This window comes from Stegostoma tigrinum, chromosome 4 (genome assembly GCF_030684315.1).
Source record: "Stegostoma tigrinum isolate sSteTig4 chromosome 4, sSteTig4.hap1, whole genome shotgun sequence".
In the NCBI taxonomy this organism is placed as follows: Eukaryota; Metazoa; Chordata; class Chondrichthyes; order Orectolobiformes; family Stegostomatidae; genus Stegostoma; species Stegostoma tigrinum.
Window position 1 is genome coordinate 94,399,324 of NC_081357.1, and position 17,863 is coordinate 94,417,186.

At 40.2% G+C, this 17,863-nt stretch overlaps 1 protein-coding gene across 3 annotated transcripts in view; it reads right to left on the reverse strand.

Annotated features, from left to right (window-relative positions):
- Positions 1 to 341: 341 nt before the first annotated feature.
- The window catches only part of gnpat (glyceronephosphate O-acyltransferase), a 40,686-nt gene continuing 23,164 nt past the window's right edge, over positions 342 to 17,863 (reverse strand). For 2 of the 3 annotated variants that reach the window (XM_048530855.2, XM_048530856.2), the window contains exons 10-16: positions 16,699 to 16,944; positions 8,757 to 8,836; positions 8,171 to 8,311; positions 4,634 to 4,736; positions 3,958 to 4,051; positions 3,766 to 3,827; positions 342 to 2,665 (exon numbers count right to left, since the gene is read on the reverse strand). In XM_048530855.2, coding sequence (XP_048386812.1) covers positions 2,622 to 2,665; positions 3,766 to 3,827; positions 3,958 to 4,051; positions 4,634 to 4,736; positions 8,171 to 8,311; positions 8,757 to 8,836; positions 16,699 to 16,944 — 770 coding nt within the window. In that variant the 3' untranslated portion in view covers positions 342 to 2,621. The remainder of the gene's footprint in view (positions 2,666 to 3,765; positions 3,828 to 3,957; positions 4,052 to 4,633; positions 4,737 to 8,170; positions 8,312 to 8,756; positions 8,837 to 16,698; positions 16,945 to 17,863) is intronic. The other variant, XR_007247551.2, reaches the window with a different exon arrangement.

Here is a 17,863-nt window from a genome sequence, read left to right on the forward strand (position 1 = left end):
AGGCTCAATCAAAGCATAATTTTATGCAAATTGTACTGCATATGACTCATTTACTAAACAAGGATCCAGGTGAAATATTGCTTGACAAGTTTTCTCTGCATAGTTTCCTCATTGCATAGCTCTCAAAATACTTTAAAAAAAGCACTGCCAGTATGTTAATATTGGGGAAGTTGGGGTGTCTGCTCAAAATTTGATGAGAAGGATACATAAAATTAGGTCAAGTTGCAATTTTAAACCATCTCTTCAATGCAGATACTCCATCTCTGGTATTCATATCCACTTACCTTAATCAGTGCAAAGTTCTTTATTGGGCTTTTAAAACAAAATACAGTACACCACAGTTTTTGAAACAAAATATTTAAAAGACAAAAAGTAGAACAAAGACTGCATGTTATCCAAAAGATATTTATGTACATTATCCTTGTTACTCAAAAAGAAAATCTTATTTTAAAGCTAGCAAGTGGCATGTTGGTCCAGTTAGGCTTCTCTGCATTTACATTTCAGGTGATCAGCATTTGGAGCTTCCACTCAAGTTATTTGAGCATTATCTGCAGACAAGCTGGAAGAGCACATACCTATTGAGTCTCAATGCAGATTATTGTTAAACTGGGTTGTAACAATTGTGATTTATTTTGAAACTATGAATTGGTGGCATGCTAGAGCTAAACTCTAAATTTCACAGAAATTAAGGTGTAACTACAAATGCCAAACCACAAAAATCTATATACTGCACCTATGCTTAGGTAACAGTGCCCTGAACCATGGGTTATTTCTGAACCATAAAGATGACTGCAGTATCAATAAAACATGAATGTTTGATTATATTTGTTAATTTATGACGAGAGTTTAAAAATCCAAAACAAAAAACATATTAAAATGTTCCTTTAACAAACTGGTTTCCACAAAGGAGGTCTTTTCCTCACTCAGATGGTTTGGTTCTGTTACATGTAAAAAATGTCCTGAAAGACGACTCCAAAGCACATGGATCACATGGCCTCCAGGTGCCATCCGAATGCAAGTCTCTGCCCACACACACAGTGGAGTGACTTCATCATGCTATTTTAGGAGTGCTCCTAAAATGAGTAGATAATCTCTCATCTGGAGTGATCATATGGCCCTATTGCAAGAGCGGTTCTATGTTGGAGTGATATGAACCCACCTCCAGGCCAAAAGGTCCAGATTCAAGACCAGCCTGCCACAGAGGCGTATCAACGTGCTTGACCAAGCTAAATTATAAAAAAGGTAACTCTCACTAGCCGAGTTATCACATGTCCCTTTAATCAGGATTGATCCAATTGCTGAGGTGATCACATAACCTCATTTCTGGAGCAATCACATGGTGTTTCTTTCAGGAGTGACCCAATTGTAGGAGTGATTACATGATTCCTTCCACTTACGGAACAACCATACAGCTGTATTTCAGCAGCAAGCAAATTGTCAGTGACCACATTACCACACTCATAACTTCTGGAGTGACCACATAGTTGCCCAGTCTCCACAACATTCTGAACTTCAGGGCTCCATTACTGGAGTAACTTGCCAGATGTAAATAGATCAAACATGTCATCCACAGAATGTCACAAGATGTATCATATACATTAAAATGCTCTTTTACAAGCTAAAGACAGTCTTGTTATATGCAATGGAACTGTGACTGACAATAAAATCCTTTAGTTCCCTGACTGAATCAAACAGTTGAAATATGATGAGAAGTATACATAAAATTAGGTCAAGTTGCAAGAATGAGACTTCTGCTTGTTTATAGATGGGGTTCCAAGAGCAGGAATATCCTCAGAGCAATGCTGGTTTCCAATTACTGTTGTGATCTTGCATTAAATTAGCAAGTCTTAGCTGTTTGTACTTCATTAAAGTTTCTGTTGTTGTCTCCTGTACAAAAAGTTGAAAATTTTACTGTTTGCTGTTCAAAATTCCAGTGACCTTTTAATAATGTAAACAATGTGAATTCTGCAGCATCTTCTGCATCAAGCAAATTATTGGTAATATTATAGAGCAAATCTGAACTGGAATATGAAGAAGTGGTTCTCAGGAGACTTTGCTCAGGAATTCTCTGTTGAGCAGGTCTTATCATTTTACTTTGGTAGTTTTCAAGAAGTGCCATCAGGAACATTTTTGCCCATAATTGTAACTGCATCTCAAAGATATCTCCAGCAATGGCCCCACAGATGATCAAAGAAATTTAAACAGTAGCAGTATTATCTTAACAGTCATGAGAAACTGACCTTTAAATTCTTCTATTTAGACTTGTTTGGATTTTTGGCTGTTCCAGCTAAGAACCCATTTCAATCCTAGTATGGGTGCCTTAATATTTACATGTAACAAAATCTCCACTTGCATAACTTTGATTTTTAAAAAAAAAACAAAGAAGACACTGTAGGTGAAGGCAATTCAAAACATAAGCACTAATAATTCATTGTCACAGGGATTTCTAGCTGTTCAGAACAGAAGCATTTCCTGACCCTGGACCTGCTCCATTTCCAGCACCATTTCATTCCAATCAGCTCAGTGCCTGGGTTTCACGTATTCAAAATATAAAAACAAATTCCATCCGTCACTAGCAGAATGCAGGTATAACTTCTCCAGGAACTGCAAGATATCTGGCCTCAAAGCCTGGCCACAGCAGCACGTTTTATTGGAGCCATGGGCACTGCAAACAAAACCAGTGTTATTAAGTGCTCCAGATAAATAGAAAATCATACAGCACAGGAGACCATTTAGAATCACAGAAGGCTCACTGTGCCTGCTATAGCCAGCTTATTTTCAAAATAGTAACTACAAAATGTTTTTGGAGTGAAGTGTAATGAAAAGGGGTGAATTTCCAAGTTTTATGGAAGTCTGCAGTGGCAATATTTAGGGAGATGGATCATGGAATTAAATTCCCCATGCACGTTATTTGAGATTGCACTGTAACTTGACTTTGAGCCCAAGTGTTAAATGGGTCTGTACACCTTAATTCCTACAAGAATTGGGCAAAAGTTAAAGCTGCACTAAATATTACAACAGGACAATATGGAACACTGCATAAATTGTTTCTGCTCCAGAAGTCTGAAAAAGGACAAAACAGCCTGTAGTCCTATTAACATTCCATCAATTGCAGAAAAGTTCTATTTCATGCGCCTCAGCTTTGCAAAGATGGACATAGTTTTAACCATACCTTGGAAAAGATATATTGGCTTATGGAGAGCAACACAGATTTTGCAAAATTTTACCTGGGCTCCAACCTAAAGTACAAGGAAATACTATATGCATTTCTTCCCTTGGAATTTATAATGCTAAAGGATGATTTGATCAAAGATTTCAAAAGACAAAAGAAGAAATGCTAAAGCAGACAGAAACTAAGGAGTTTAAGTCTAAGTGACAATCTACAAACTAGACCCATCAGAAAAGAAATTAGAAAGCACTCTACACTCAAAGATTGCAGAAGGTTGGAATTCTTTACTGTGAATTAACTGATGCTAGGCTAATTGTTAATTGAACTGAAAAGTGGAGTTTAGTTATCTGAGGATTTTAGGGAATTTGAGATGAAAAAGTGAATACATGGACTTGGATCATACAGATCAAATGTGATCTCACTGAATGGATGAAATAATTTGAGTGGCTACTGAGCCTACGCTTGCTCCCAGGTGTGTACTGCTACAAGTACACCTGGAACATACGAAATTCTCAATTTAAACATTACTGTTATACAGACTGAGATTGAAAGCACAAAGTTCTTCGGTGTGGAAAGAAAGAAATAGACATCCTTACCCAGCATGTCTGCTACCCTCATGACAGTCTGCTTGTTCACCTTATAGACATTTCCATTAGCTCTATAAAAGATCAAATCAATAATATCAAATCAGATCCTTGCAATACACACAGAAGTGATCAAGCTACTTTTGTAAAATACATTTTGTCTGAAAAATCAGAGAACGCGCCAAGAGTTTTTCTGATACATACATTTTCAGTTTCTCCACAGCACCAAGCCGGACTAAAGCAGCCAATGCATTTTTCTGCATATCCACTGAGAGGACCTCGTTATATTTTATGGCACCTATGTTTAGAACGGAGGATGAGAGCCAGAGTATGATGGAATTCTGCAATGATGTGCTTATTATCATTATGATGATATGATTCATTTCTTTAACCTGAACAAGAATTGTTGTTGCCTTTGGACTTTTGCTGTAATAATTCACAAGCTCACATCAAAGTTCAATCAACAGTGAAATATATCCTTGCGCAGTCTGTAGTTATGAGACAAAGACTGTAAGGATGCCATCCTAAGCCATGTATGGCATCTGGAGACTACTGCAATTTCTCATCACCTCTGGGAATCTGTGAAACAGGCTCAAAGGCTCAATACTGTGCAAAATGAGATGTACATTATTAGGGCAATGAGTCCCTGAGTATGCTTGACAAGAACACTACAGCGAGAGTTAACACATTTCTCATTCTCCAACAATATTGTTTGCCAACCCCAGCACAGTAAAATTTAGATTAAAACAGGAATTTGGAAATCATAGCTACAGAAAAAAACCTCAGGCTCGCTATTTCAGTTAGAGGGGAAATAGTAACAATTCAGGGCCAGCTTCTGGGGAAATTATGATAGAAATGAATACATTTTTAGATAAAATACCTGTTAAAATGAGTTCTGCAGCATAGCTTCGTATTTCAGTGACAAACCTCTTCTCTGTAAAATTGTCAGTGAATTCTGTGCTCAGCAGATATTTGCAAATAACCTACAAATACAAATATTTGTTCTCATGACAGACACTTGGCGTGTTTTATAAATTTAAGTTTTTTTACAGAGCTTATGTCATGAAAACTAAATTTTGTACAAATGATCTAATGCTAAAAATTGAATTCCACATTCTAAAAGTATATTAAGCTGTAAATCAAACTTCAAAATATAGCAAAAAGAATAAATGTTAAAATTAAAAATACCATTCCGTATCTTAATACTTGTAAAATATGTTGTTTACAACTCTATACATTAATCACAATATCAGTAAGTTGCCTATGTTCCTTCACCTTTACAGACCCATTTTAAATGTTCAGGCAGTCAACAGGATATCCAAGTCGTAGGTGAGTATGACCTAAACTTCCATCAGTACAAGAATGTAGCACACATCACCACCGTCAAGATAATGAGGGATAGGCAATAAGCTGTGTCAGAGCCAACTGATTCTTCAAATAAACTAAGATAGACCAAGTTTTGCTGCTGATGTCAGCCTTGGCGAACAGAAGACTAATAGGAAATTTATCTGAAGTATTCAAAATCAAGAATGGTGGAAAGAGCATGGATAGAGCAAAACTATTCTCATTGATGGAAGCAGCAAAAACAAAAGACTACAGATTTAAGGTAATTCGGAAAAGAGCAATAGTGACACGAGGAGAAACATTTTCACAGTGAATGGTCAGAATCTGGAATGCTGATCTCTACTCGAGTGCGTAGTCAAAGTATATTTCATAGAATCCCAACAGTGTGGAAACAGGCTATTCGGCCCATCGAGTCCACACCGATCCTCTGAATACCATCCCATACCTACCCTGTCTATACATTAAAAATAATTACTATGAAAGCAGATTTTTGGAAAAACAAACGCACTGAAATGGAGAAAGGTAGACAAAACATTTAATCTTTGTTGGAGATCTTGCACTGAAAAATAATTAACACTGACTGAAGACAGCTCAAATTATTAAACTTCCTGTATGTTGTCAGCATAACACCCTAAAGACTGCTACAGTTCAAGAAAGCATCTTGCCACTAACTTTTCAAGGGCAATTAGGGATGAGTAATAACTGCTGGCATAACCAGTGATGTCCGCATTCTTGAATCAAAAAATCCATATAGAGACAGAAAACAGATAAAATGACTTGCAAACTTCAGCACTTCCATATTTTGTAAACACTGAAAAACTGATCCTTTAACATTCAAGACATTAAGTCTGCTTCTCTCTCTCTATGACCTCCCACCCATAGCCTCCAACCTTATTATTCCCCAACCCCGCACGGCCCGCTTCTATCTCCTTCCCAAAATCCACAAACCTGCCTGCCCTGGTTGACCCATTGTCTCAGCCTGTTCCTGCCCCAGCGAACTCATCGCCACCTATCTGGACTCCATTTCCCCCCTTTGGTCCAGGAACTCCCTACTTACGTCCGTGACACCATCCACGCCCTCCACCTCCTCCAGAACTTCCAATTCCCTGGCCCCCCAACACCTCATTTTCACCATGGATGTCCAGTCCCTATACACCTGTATTCCTCATGCAGATGGCCTCAAGGCCCTCCGCTTCTTCCTGTCCCGCAGGCCCGACCAGTCCCCCTCCACCGACACCCTCATCCACCTAGCCGAACTCGACCTCATCCTCAACAACTTCTCTTTTGATTCCTCCCACTTCCTACAGACAAAGGGGGTGGCCATGGGCACCCGCATGAGCCCAAGCTATGCCTGCCTCTTTGTAGGTTACGTGGAACAGTCCCTCTTCCGCACCTACACAGGCCCCAAACCCCACCTTTTCCTCCGTTACATTGATGACTGTATTGGCACCACCTCTTGCTCCCCAGAGGAGCTCGAACAGTTCATCCACTTCAACACCTTCCACCCCAACCTCAAGTTTACCTGGGCCATCTCCAACACATCATTCACCTTCCTGGACCTCACAGTCTCCATCTCAGGCAACCAGCTAGTTACTGATGTCCATTTCAAGCCCACCGACTCCCACAGCTACCTAGAATACCCCTCCTCCCACCCACCCTCCTGCAAAAATTCCATCCCTTATTTCCAATTCCTCTGCCTCCGCCGCTTCTGCTCCCAGGATGAGGCATTCCACTCCTGCACATCCCAGATGTCCAAGTTCTTCAAGGACCGCAACTTTCCCCCCGCAGTGGTCGAGACCGCGTTTCCCGCATTTCCTGCAACACATCCCTCACACCCTGCCCCCGCCACCTTCCCCTGCAACCGCAGGAAATGCTACACTTGCTCCCACACCCCCATCCCAGGCCCCAAGATAACTTTCCATATTAAGCAGAGGTTCACCTGCACATCTGCCAATGTGGTATACTGCATCCATTGTAACCGGTGTGGCTTCCTCTACATTGGGGAAACCAAGCGGAGGCTTGGGGACCGCTTTGCAGAACACCTCCGCTTGGTTCGCAATAAACAACTGCACCTCCCAGTCGCAAACCATTTCCACTCCCCCTCCCATTCTTCAGATGACATGTACATCACGGGCCTCTTGCAGTGCCACAAGGATGCCACCCGAAGGTTGCAGGAACAGCAACTCATATTCCGCTTGGGAACCCTGCAGCCCAACGGTATCAATGTGGACTTCACCAGCTTCAAAATCTCCCCTCCCCCCACTGCATCTCAAAACCAGCCCAGCCTGTCTCTGCCTCCCTAACCTGTTCTTCCTCTCACCCATCCCTTCCTCCCACCTCAAGCCACACCTCCATTTCCTACCTGCCACCTCATCCCGCCTCCTTGACCTGTCCATCTTCCCTGGACTGACCTATCCCCTCCCTACCTCCCCACCTATATTCTCCTCTCCACCTATCTTCTTTTCTCTCCATCTTTTGTCCGCCTCCCCCTCTCTCCCTATTTATTCCAGAACTCTCTCCTCATCCCCCTTTTTGATGAAGGGTCTAGGCCCGAAACGTCAGCTTTTGTGCTCCTGAGATGCTGCTTGGCCTGCTGTGTTCATCCAGCTCCACATATTGTTACTTTGGGGTGTCCTCAGGTTGTGAAAGATGCTTTAGAAATTCAAGCCTTTCCTTCCTTACGTTCAAGCATTCACTTTGAACATTGTGAGGTAGAAAAGCTTTCTTGGTTACTCTTACATTGCAATTTTTGAGTGAAAAAGCTCTGCCTGACTTGTTTTTCTAAAATTCAGAGATTAGAATTAAGAACAAGGATACCACAAGTTGTAATTGAAGATTAAAGCATTTACATAATACCCAATAACTGTTCAAAGGATAAAGAGAAATTAGTGGAACCTGACCAGATTTAGAACGTCACTGCTTTCTAACAGGATATTTAAATGTAAACACAGAAATGGAAAGGAATTCTAAAACAATCAAATTATTAGCAGCATTTAGTTCACCAACTGAAACAAAACTGTAAAAGTATGAAGCACAAAAAACAAAAGCTGATTATATATACCTATTAACTTACCTGATAACCTTCCAGAAAAGGTCTGAACATGTCTGATAAAAAGGAAATGATGGCACTGCCTTTCTCAGAAACGTAGAGGTCTGTGTGGGAGCCCTGAATGGCACCACTCTTCATGACCAAGTACAGTCCTTCATCAAAGTCCTGCAGTGAAAGAAAACAGTCACAATACTAAAAATAATATGTAAAACATGAGACAGAATCTAGATCACAACTGATCATAACAAGAGGACAGGCTATTTGAGTGACACAGGTTTCACAGTTACTCATTTAGCATTCAAAGTTTTGCAGGTTTTAAAAATACTTTGTAATATTTTTGAGCTCCTTTGAAAGAGCATTTATTGCACTCCATAATTCAACAAATGATGTATTTTCACCGCACGGGCTCAACAGTTATTGTAAGTGACTTTATGACGTGTGTTGCAACTTTAATAACAACACAGTTCACCATTCCACTGGAGCACATTATGAAAATTGAAACCAACTATTTCTGACCTCCCTCTTGGTGCGAGAATGTGGGAAATGTGTTAGGAAGCAAAGTGCCTGACACCAGGTTATTCTTAACATATACTTATGTATCTCACATGACCTTGACAAGATCTCCTGGAAAAAATATAAACTCGTCAGACAGTACTTGATGCAAGTAGCTGAAGCAGCTGTAGACATCCTCTAGAAAAAAGAAAACAGTATTACTTAAAACCTTCAACAACAATAACAAACTGCTAGGAAAACTTAGCGCATTTGGCAGCATCTGTGGGAAGAAGGCAGAATTAACATTGAGTCCAGTGACTCTTAATCAGAATATCTGAAATCTTTATTTGCATTCAGGAATCTGAAGCTAGACAAGATCTACTTTTTCTTAATTGTATGCAGGAAAGAATTTTAAATGGGTTAATTATTTTAAATACATCATATACTGTAGACGCTTTTATATTATATCTTGGGAGTCCCTGGCCTATGTGTCTTGTTGAAATACATATCACATAGCACTGTAGAGATGCAGAAGGTTGGGGGTGCAGGAGAGGAGCAGCAAATATGCCAATGGTCTCTTTTCACCATAGCATTTCTAAGAAAAAAGTACCCATAAATGCACCTAGTTATTTTCTGCAATTCTTGCATAGTGCTCTTTGTTAAAAATGGCATTTGTTTAATTCTTTCATGGCATGTGGATATTGTGAGCAAGGCCAGCAATTGTTAGTCATTCCTCACTGCCCTTGGTTTACGAGGCCATTTCAGCAGGCAACTAAGAGTCAAATACAATGATATGAGTCTGGAGTTACATGTAAGTCTAACAGGGTAAGCGTGACAGATTTCCTTCCCTAAAGGAAATCTGTGAATTAGATGGGTCTGTTTTTACAACAATAAATGATAATTAGTCATCACCACTGAGACTAGCTTTACATATATTAATAGAGCTTAACTTCCACCAGCTGCTATGGTGGGATTTGTCCTATGTCCCAAGAGCATTAGCCGCAATCTCTGAATTTTCAGATCTAGAGACATAAACATGACACCATTACCTCCCCACTTAAACTTTTAATAGATGACTGGGGCTACAGATTCTGCCAAACAGAACATGTTACTATTCTTAGCAAGGAATTCAAATGCATTCATTGTTTCCCCTCAATACTAGTTGGCAAATGACCAGGTGAATATCAGCTGCTTTAAATTACAGGATCAGCAAATTTTTGTGCATTCAAAATAACTGAATCACAACTCAAAAGAAACATGTAATTTCACATTTCTCAAGTAAAATTGCTCTCGAGAAACATCTTTGCGTTTCCGGGTGTCTTTATAATTCAGAGACCAAACCCTGGGCTAAGAGCTCAGTGCAACTTGTAGTGATATTGTGCCTGTAACACAGTAAAATATTCCTCCATAGGAGTGTTATCACATAAAATTTGACAACAAATCACATAAATAGATAAGACTGATGATCAGTAGGTAAGATTTTATTTAACTTATTTCTTCTTGAGATATGGTGTCCCTGGTAAGATCACAATGTACTGCCCAATCCTAATTGCTGTTGATAGATAGTGATGAGCTCTTAAAAGAGTGAGGCAACGTACAGCAGAAGAGGCATTTATAAAGGGAATTGCAGGGTAAAAAAGAAGTAAGATGATGGCTTCAATTAGCAGCTGAGCTAATGCACAGCAAAGTTTAATAATGCTATGAAGATGAAAACAGTAGCCATGGAAAATGCATAAAGGGGCTTGACAGTACTTCACAGCACATATCTCATTGTAGAATCTAGAGAATAGGGCAGAAGATTAGGAAGTATAGTAGCACCACTATTGTTGGAACATCAATTAAAGAAAGACAGGAATGGTAGGCCTACTTGTCTGACTGTATGGGTTTAATTTTTTAAAAAAAAGAGCTTCAATGTTGGTTAACGAAACAATTACAACTATGAGGGGGAGATGATATGCTGGAAGGATATCAAATTAGGCCAATTAGTTGAGATAACAAACAAAAATGGGGGAAATTACCCTGCTGGGTATGTACTTTAATGAAACAATAAGAAATAGGAGCTGTAGGTTATTTGGTACATGAACCTGCTCTGCCATTCAATTAGATCATGGCTGATCTTCTATCTCAATGTAATTTTCCCATATCCCTTAATATCTTTAAAAGCCAGAAATCTATTGATTGCAGTGTCAAACAAACTCAATGATGAAGCTTTCACAGCCCTCTGAAGAATTCAAGCTTCACGATTCTCTGAGCAAAAGAAAAACTCAACTCTGTCCTAAAAGGCCTACTTCTATTCTGAGACTGTGTTCCCTGATTTTAGAAACCTCAGCTGGAGGACATATCGTCCTGTATTTACGCTGGCAAGTACCATAAGAATTTTATATGCTTCAATGAGATCATGTATCATTCTTCGAATTGTAGGAAATACCAGACTAGACTCCTCAAATCTTTCCTTTTTAGACTACACCACTATCCATGGAATCAATATGGTCATTGTCTATGGACAATACGTCAGCCCTCACGTTTGACATAAGAAAATAACTACAGTTACTGGAAATCTGAAACAAGTGCAAAAACTTTTAAAAACTTTTAAACTTAATAAACCTATTCCTCTGTTGTATTACAAATTCTTAGCATCTTATTTTCTGGAAAGGTGATCCATCCATGACAAGTATTTTTGCTTCAAAACATTTATTGCATGTACATTTATTGCAAATCATGCATTAATTTTTTAAAATCACTATTTCCTGACAACTATCAGACTGTATATTGTTGTTCTCCCATCTATCACAGTCACTTGTACCTCACGCATTTGTGGTTTTGTCTGTTTAGACTAAAGTCCTTAATTTTCAGAACTAAGTGAACTACACCAGTTTTTAAACGATGTAAAATTCTATACACTGATCACTCTTCCCTCAAGGCTCCTTAACAATAGAATATTAAGTAGTAAAACACTAAATCTAAAATGTCCCATTGTCTGGTTGTTACATCAACCTACTAATCTAGAAAACCCAGTTTATATGGATTCCAGAATTTTGTCTTCCATATAATTGTATTTACCCAGTCTATATGTAGATTGAAGTTCCCCATTATTACTGTATCATGCTGTTCTGATTTACACCATGCTACAATTTCCCACTGCTGTTTACTGATACAGAAACAGCTTTTTCAAATGTTTGCTGCCTTTTATTGTTTCCTAGCTTCACCCAAACTGAATCTACATCTTGATATTCTGATCAAAGATCCCATCTCACCAACCTACTGATCTAATTCTTCAGGTATAACTGTACAGGATACAACTTGAGTGTCCGCAGATAACACAAACATTGGTCACATGGTTAACAGTGAGGAAGGATTGGTTAGATTTTTAAAGATATTAATAGACTGGTCAGGTGTACAGAAAGGTAACAAGTGAAATTCCATCTGGAAGTGTGAGGTAATGCACTTTTGGAGGTCAAACAAGAGAATACCTACCTGATAAATGGCAGAATACTAAAAGGTGTGGAAGACTAGAAGGAGTTGGAATATGTCCACAGCTTCCTGAAGGTAGCAGAGCAAGAAGATAAAGTGCTAATGAAATAATACATCCCTTTATTAAATGGGTATAGAACAAAGGCTGGGACTTATATCAGAGACCAATTTGGTTTCAGTTAGAATTTTGTGCGCAGATATGACCAACACATTTCAGGAAGAACATGATCAGCCCGGCAAGACTGCAAAGGGCATTTAGGAAGACGTTGCCAAGAATGGAGGATATTAACTGTGAGCAAAGAACTGATGGGTCATTTACATTTTCTTCAGAAGAGGAGGTTGGGGAGAGATTTCATGGAGATGTATGAAATTATTAGGGGTCTAGATAAGTGAACAGGAAGGATCTATTTCCCTTAACAAAGTGATCAATAAGGAGGGAAGGGAAGGAGGATTAGGGAAGCATTGAATGGAGTTAAAAGGGGAGGTGGCTTTCTGTGCATCGTGCACAAATACTTGTGTGTTGCAGCTTTTTGCAGTTTTTCTCCATTTTAAGTAATATTCTTCTTCTGGTCTCCCTTCCAGAATGAACAACTTCACATCTGCTTCACAGCATTCTCCACTTGCAACTTTCTGCTCAGATACTTATCAATATCTCTGTAAACTGTTTGTATCCCTCTTGCAATCTGCCTTTCCACCTATTTTTCTGTTGTCTGTAAAACTGGCTACAGTACATTAACCTCCTTCCTCCCTGTCATATTATACTGATCCCTCAGGTCCACTGGTCACAGGTCATCAACCATAAAAGATTCCCTTATCCCCAGTTGCTGTTTCGTGCCCATTAGCAAATTTTCTATCCATGCCAACATAGTATTTCCAACACAGTGGGCTCTTATCATATGACTTAACCTCTTGTGAAATACCCTGTTGGACATCTGCTGGAAGTTTAAATACAATGCATTTACTGCTTCCCCTTTATCACACTGGTTGAGACTTCCTTGAAAATCTAAATTAATCAGACACAATTTTCCTTTTCATGAAGCCATGCTGACACTGTTTGATTACATAATGATTTTCCAAATGTTGTGTTATTAGTTCCTTAATAATTCATTCCAATACTTTTTCAATGATAGCTGTTAGGCTAGTTGGCCCAAAGTTACCAACCTTTTGTCTCTCTCCCTCTTTGAATAGGATCATCACCTTAGCGGTTTTCCAATTCTCTGGTACTTCTCCAGAATCCAAGGATTTTTGGAAAATTACAACCAATGCACTTAATGCCTCTAGGTTCCTAGAAAGCTAGACATCAGGGCCAGGGGTTGATCAGCCTTTAATTTAATTAATTTTTCTCATACTACTGGGAGACAAAGAGGAGTAGAGAAGCAGAGCGACAAAAAACAGTGGGGTGAGGGATGTGGGGGGGATTAGGGGGTCTGGGGTATGACAGTGTGTACTGTGTGTGTGTGGGCATGCAGGGTGTGGGGGTGGTGTGAGATGTGAGGTGCGGGCATTTGAGTGAGAGAGTGTGTGCTGTGTGGGGTGTGAGACCCAGAAAGTTGGGCGGAGTGGTTAGAAATCAGTGGTTAAAAACGTCTGAATGATGTATTTCTGCACCTGCATTGTAGGTTTCGGTATCCAACAACATGATGCTCCCTTTGCCCAGTCACTCCGTACCCTCATATCTGTGCTGCTCAATCACACTGAAATTCAGCTGAAGCGCCTTTAAACAGGACTGGGACAGCACTCAAGTTCAGCAAATAATATGTGGAGCTGGATGAACTCAGCAGGCCAAGCAGCATGTTAGGAGCACAAAAGCTGGCGTTTTGCGCCTAGACCCTTCATCAGAAAAATTCTGATGAAGGGTCTAGTCCCGAAACGTCAGCTTTTGTGCTCCTAAGATGCTGCTTGGCCTGCTGCATTCATCCAGCTCCACATTTTGTTATCTCAGATTCTCCAGCATCTGCAGTTCCCATTATCTCTCTCAGCAAATAATATGTCTGGAATGCAAGGATGCAAGAGAGAAGGTTAAGGGCCACAATGAGTCACGTTGTAATGAGTCATGTTGTTCAAACAATTTGAACACAAGGTTAAGATGACTAGCAAAAGCATGTGACTTTGGTTTAACCCTTGAGATGCTGAGAGACCAATTGGTAAGTGGGATTAGTGATGTAACCATGCAAGAGCACCTACCAGCTGCACTCCAACGGGGTTTCAAATAGACTCCTCAACAGGCTTTATCAATGGAAAATGCGGCAAGCTGAGCTTATGAGTTGCAGGGGATTCCACATCCTCTCAGTTCGACTGAGATCAGGCAACACCAATTGAGTGAAGGGAAGACTCACTCAGGACATGTCCTGAACAGAGGGAGTCTAGTTCAGCCCACATCAAAATTCCAAAATAAAACCACGCCTCAGCAAAACAGTTAACATTTCCTTCAGGATCTGGGCTGGCAAGCCATTGGGGCTGCTGCCAGTATGGGGACTTGAGACAGCAAAAGAATCCCACTCGTAAGAATACTCACAGGCTAGTATCCAGAAGAGTGCACACCCTGGAGAGTCCACCTACATCTGGTTTGGAACAGTTAAGTTGCTTAGCAACATCCAAATCAGAACCAATCAAAATAAACATCTGGTTAAATGGTTATCTGGTTCTAATGGAGGCTGATACCAGCACGAACATTTCAGTGATCGCAGAACCAGTTCTTAACAAAATTCGCTCTGGACTTCAAACTTTACATTCGTACAAGACCTTGGTTAGACTGAAAACCTACACCAGGGAACCTGTTCAGATTAAGGGCACAACTTCAGTTTGGGTCTATTATGAAAGGCAGCCAGATGCGAGTGGTGAGCTATTGTGCGTTAGACACCGCCCAAGCAAGAGGCAAAAATGGAAGAACCTGACTGGTGCTGCCTCAGGAGGAGCTACAAAACAAAAAGAATGGCCTCACTCAGAGGGGGAGGGATGTAGTGATTGTGATGAGTTCAGCTAAGTAGATGTCACCACAGAATAGGACTTCCCTGATTGGACCAGGTTAACAGCCCCAATCAGGGAGCCCTAGCTGATAGATATAAACAGGAGCATCAGAGGTTCTGTTCACTCTGGCTGTGAAGGAACTGCATCAGTGTCAAAGATTCACCACATGTAAAGAAAGGGTGACAGCATCATAGGAGTATGGAAACAGACCCTTAAGTCCAATTTGTCGTGCACTTCGCCCATATCCCTCTAAACTTTTTCTACTCATATACTTGTCCAAATGTTGTAACTAGACCTGCATCCACCACTTCCTCTGGCAGTTGATTCCATCTATGAACTATTCTTTGTGTGAAAAAGTTGCCTGTCAACTCTCCACTAAATTTTTCTCCTCCCACCTTAAAATCATGACCCCTTAGTTTTGAACTCCCCTACCCTAGCGAAAAGACTTTTTGCTATTCACCTTATCTGCGCCTGTCATAATTTGATAAACCTCTATAATATCACCTCTTAAACTCCTATGTTCCAGTGAAAGAAGTCCTAGCCTTTCCAGCTTCTCCTTATAACCAAAACCTCCAGTCCCGGTAACATCCCTGTAAATCTCTGATGCACGCTCTCCAATTTTATAATATCTTTCCTATTGCACAGCAAACAAACCTGTACACAGTGCTCCAAATGTGACCTCACCAAAAGTGACCTCCAAACACCTATAATTAATAGTCTGGGCAATGAAGGTCATATTGCAGAATAGGTTGAAACTTTGTATCGTTGGGATTTTATGTTTTTTCAAACTGTATTCTATTTAACTATATTTCAATGAATAACCACCATGTTAAATAAACTAAAAAAAACCATTCTATTAAGCCAGATTACATTCTGGAATTTGACCTATCCAACAGTACCATCAGCTGGGAACATAATGTATTCCATCCAAATCACCTATCACAGAAAACTTATATATCCAATAAATAAATGCAAGAAGCACATGTTCCTTAGTGTGAGTTGGTAGGATTCGAATTCAAAAAAATTAGGTCCTAAATCCTCCTACCATTGCATTGGATTTCCCAAATCCCTCGCAACCCATCTTGGGAATCATTGTTACAGTCATAAGATTTGTGCTATGTATCCACAATAAATATTTAGATTAGATTAGATTGCCTACAGTGTGGAAACAGGCCCTTCGGTCCAACAAGTCCACACCGCCACTTGAAGCATCCCACCCAGATCCATCCCCCTAGAACCCACACACCCCTGAACACTACAGGCAATTTAGCATGGCCGATCCACCTAGCCTGCACATCTTTGGACTGTGGGAGGAAACCAGAGCACCCAGAGGAAACCCACGCAGACACTGGGAGAATGTGCAAACTCCACACAGACAGTCACCCAAGGCTGGAATCGAACCCGGGTCCCTGGTGCTGTGAGGCTGTAGTGCTAACCACTGAGCCACCACTGGCTTAAGTTTCTTTCACCTTAAATCTTCACGGCCAACAGATAGAGGAGGCCTTCACTCCATCTGCCCAATACGGATTTAAATTCTGATTGCAAAGATGAAAGGATAACAATGTGCCATTGAATCTGAGATGTAAGGTAATGATTATTTTTTAGAAGTAAAAGTAACTTACCTTTCCTGCAACTCTGACCATTTTGAAATGCAACTGCTACCAAGGCAGGGCGTACAAAAACATGTAATATCTGATTTCTATAGGATGCACACATCAGCACAGAAATGGTGTACTTGAAAATATCTTCTACTGTGAACTTAGCTGATGTCCCTTCTTGACAGAGCACAACCTGGTCTTTGACTGTCTTCGCTACATTGTGGTGTAGGGCAAGACTTGAGCGAATCACCTTGTCAGATGTAACATTCCCTGGAACACACAAGGATCGGTGAAATTTTGTGCAACACAAACACAGATTTAGAAGATTAAGGGATGATCTTTTGACAAAGTCTTTCATTAAGCAATTAATGTGTAAAATTGAAGCATATGGGATTAGGGGTAGTATACTGACATGAATAGAAAATTGGTTAGTAGACAGAAAAGAGAGAAGGAATAAATGGACATTTTTCTGAATGGCAGGCAGTGACTAGTGGATGCTGCAGGGATCAGTACTAGGACCCCAGCTATTCACAATATATGTTAATGATTTAGATGAGGGAACTAAATTAATCTCTCAATTTGCAGATGACAAATCTGGTGGAAGTTAATAGAGTGTGGAGCTGGAGGAACACAGGAGGTCAGGCAGCATCAGAGGAGCAGGAGAGTCAACGTTTCTGGCCGAGACCCTTTGTCAGGAATTGATTTCTGGATGGCAAGACTGACGTACAAGGAGAGATTAAGTCACTTAGAACTGTATTCACTGGAGTTTAGAAGAATGAAGGAATCTCGTAGATACTTATAATACTCTAATAGGATTAAACAGGTTAGATGCGGGAAGGAAGAATTTCTTCATCTAAACAGTGGTAAGCCTGTGGAATTCTCTATCACAACAAGTGACTGAAGCCTAAACATTGTGTTTTCAAAGAGGAGGTAGCTCTTGTAGGTAAAGGAATCAAGGGATTGGGAGAGGGGACGGAAAGAGGAGCAGATTTAGGGCATTCAGCTCGATGATCAGCCAGGATTGTACTCAATGGCACAGCAGGCTGAAGGGGTCAAATGGCCAATCCTACTCCTATGTTCTATGATAAAAGGCTTTGAGATACTAATAGGGAAAGGCAGGCTAAACAAAGATAAACTATTTTCACTGGTTGGGGATTCTAGAACTAGAGGGAATAGTTTAAAAATTTAG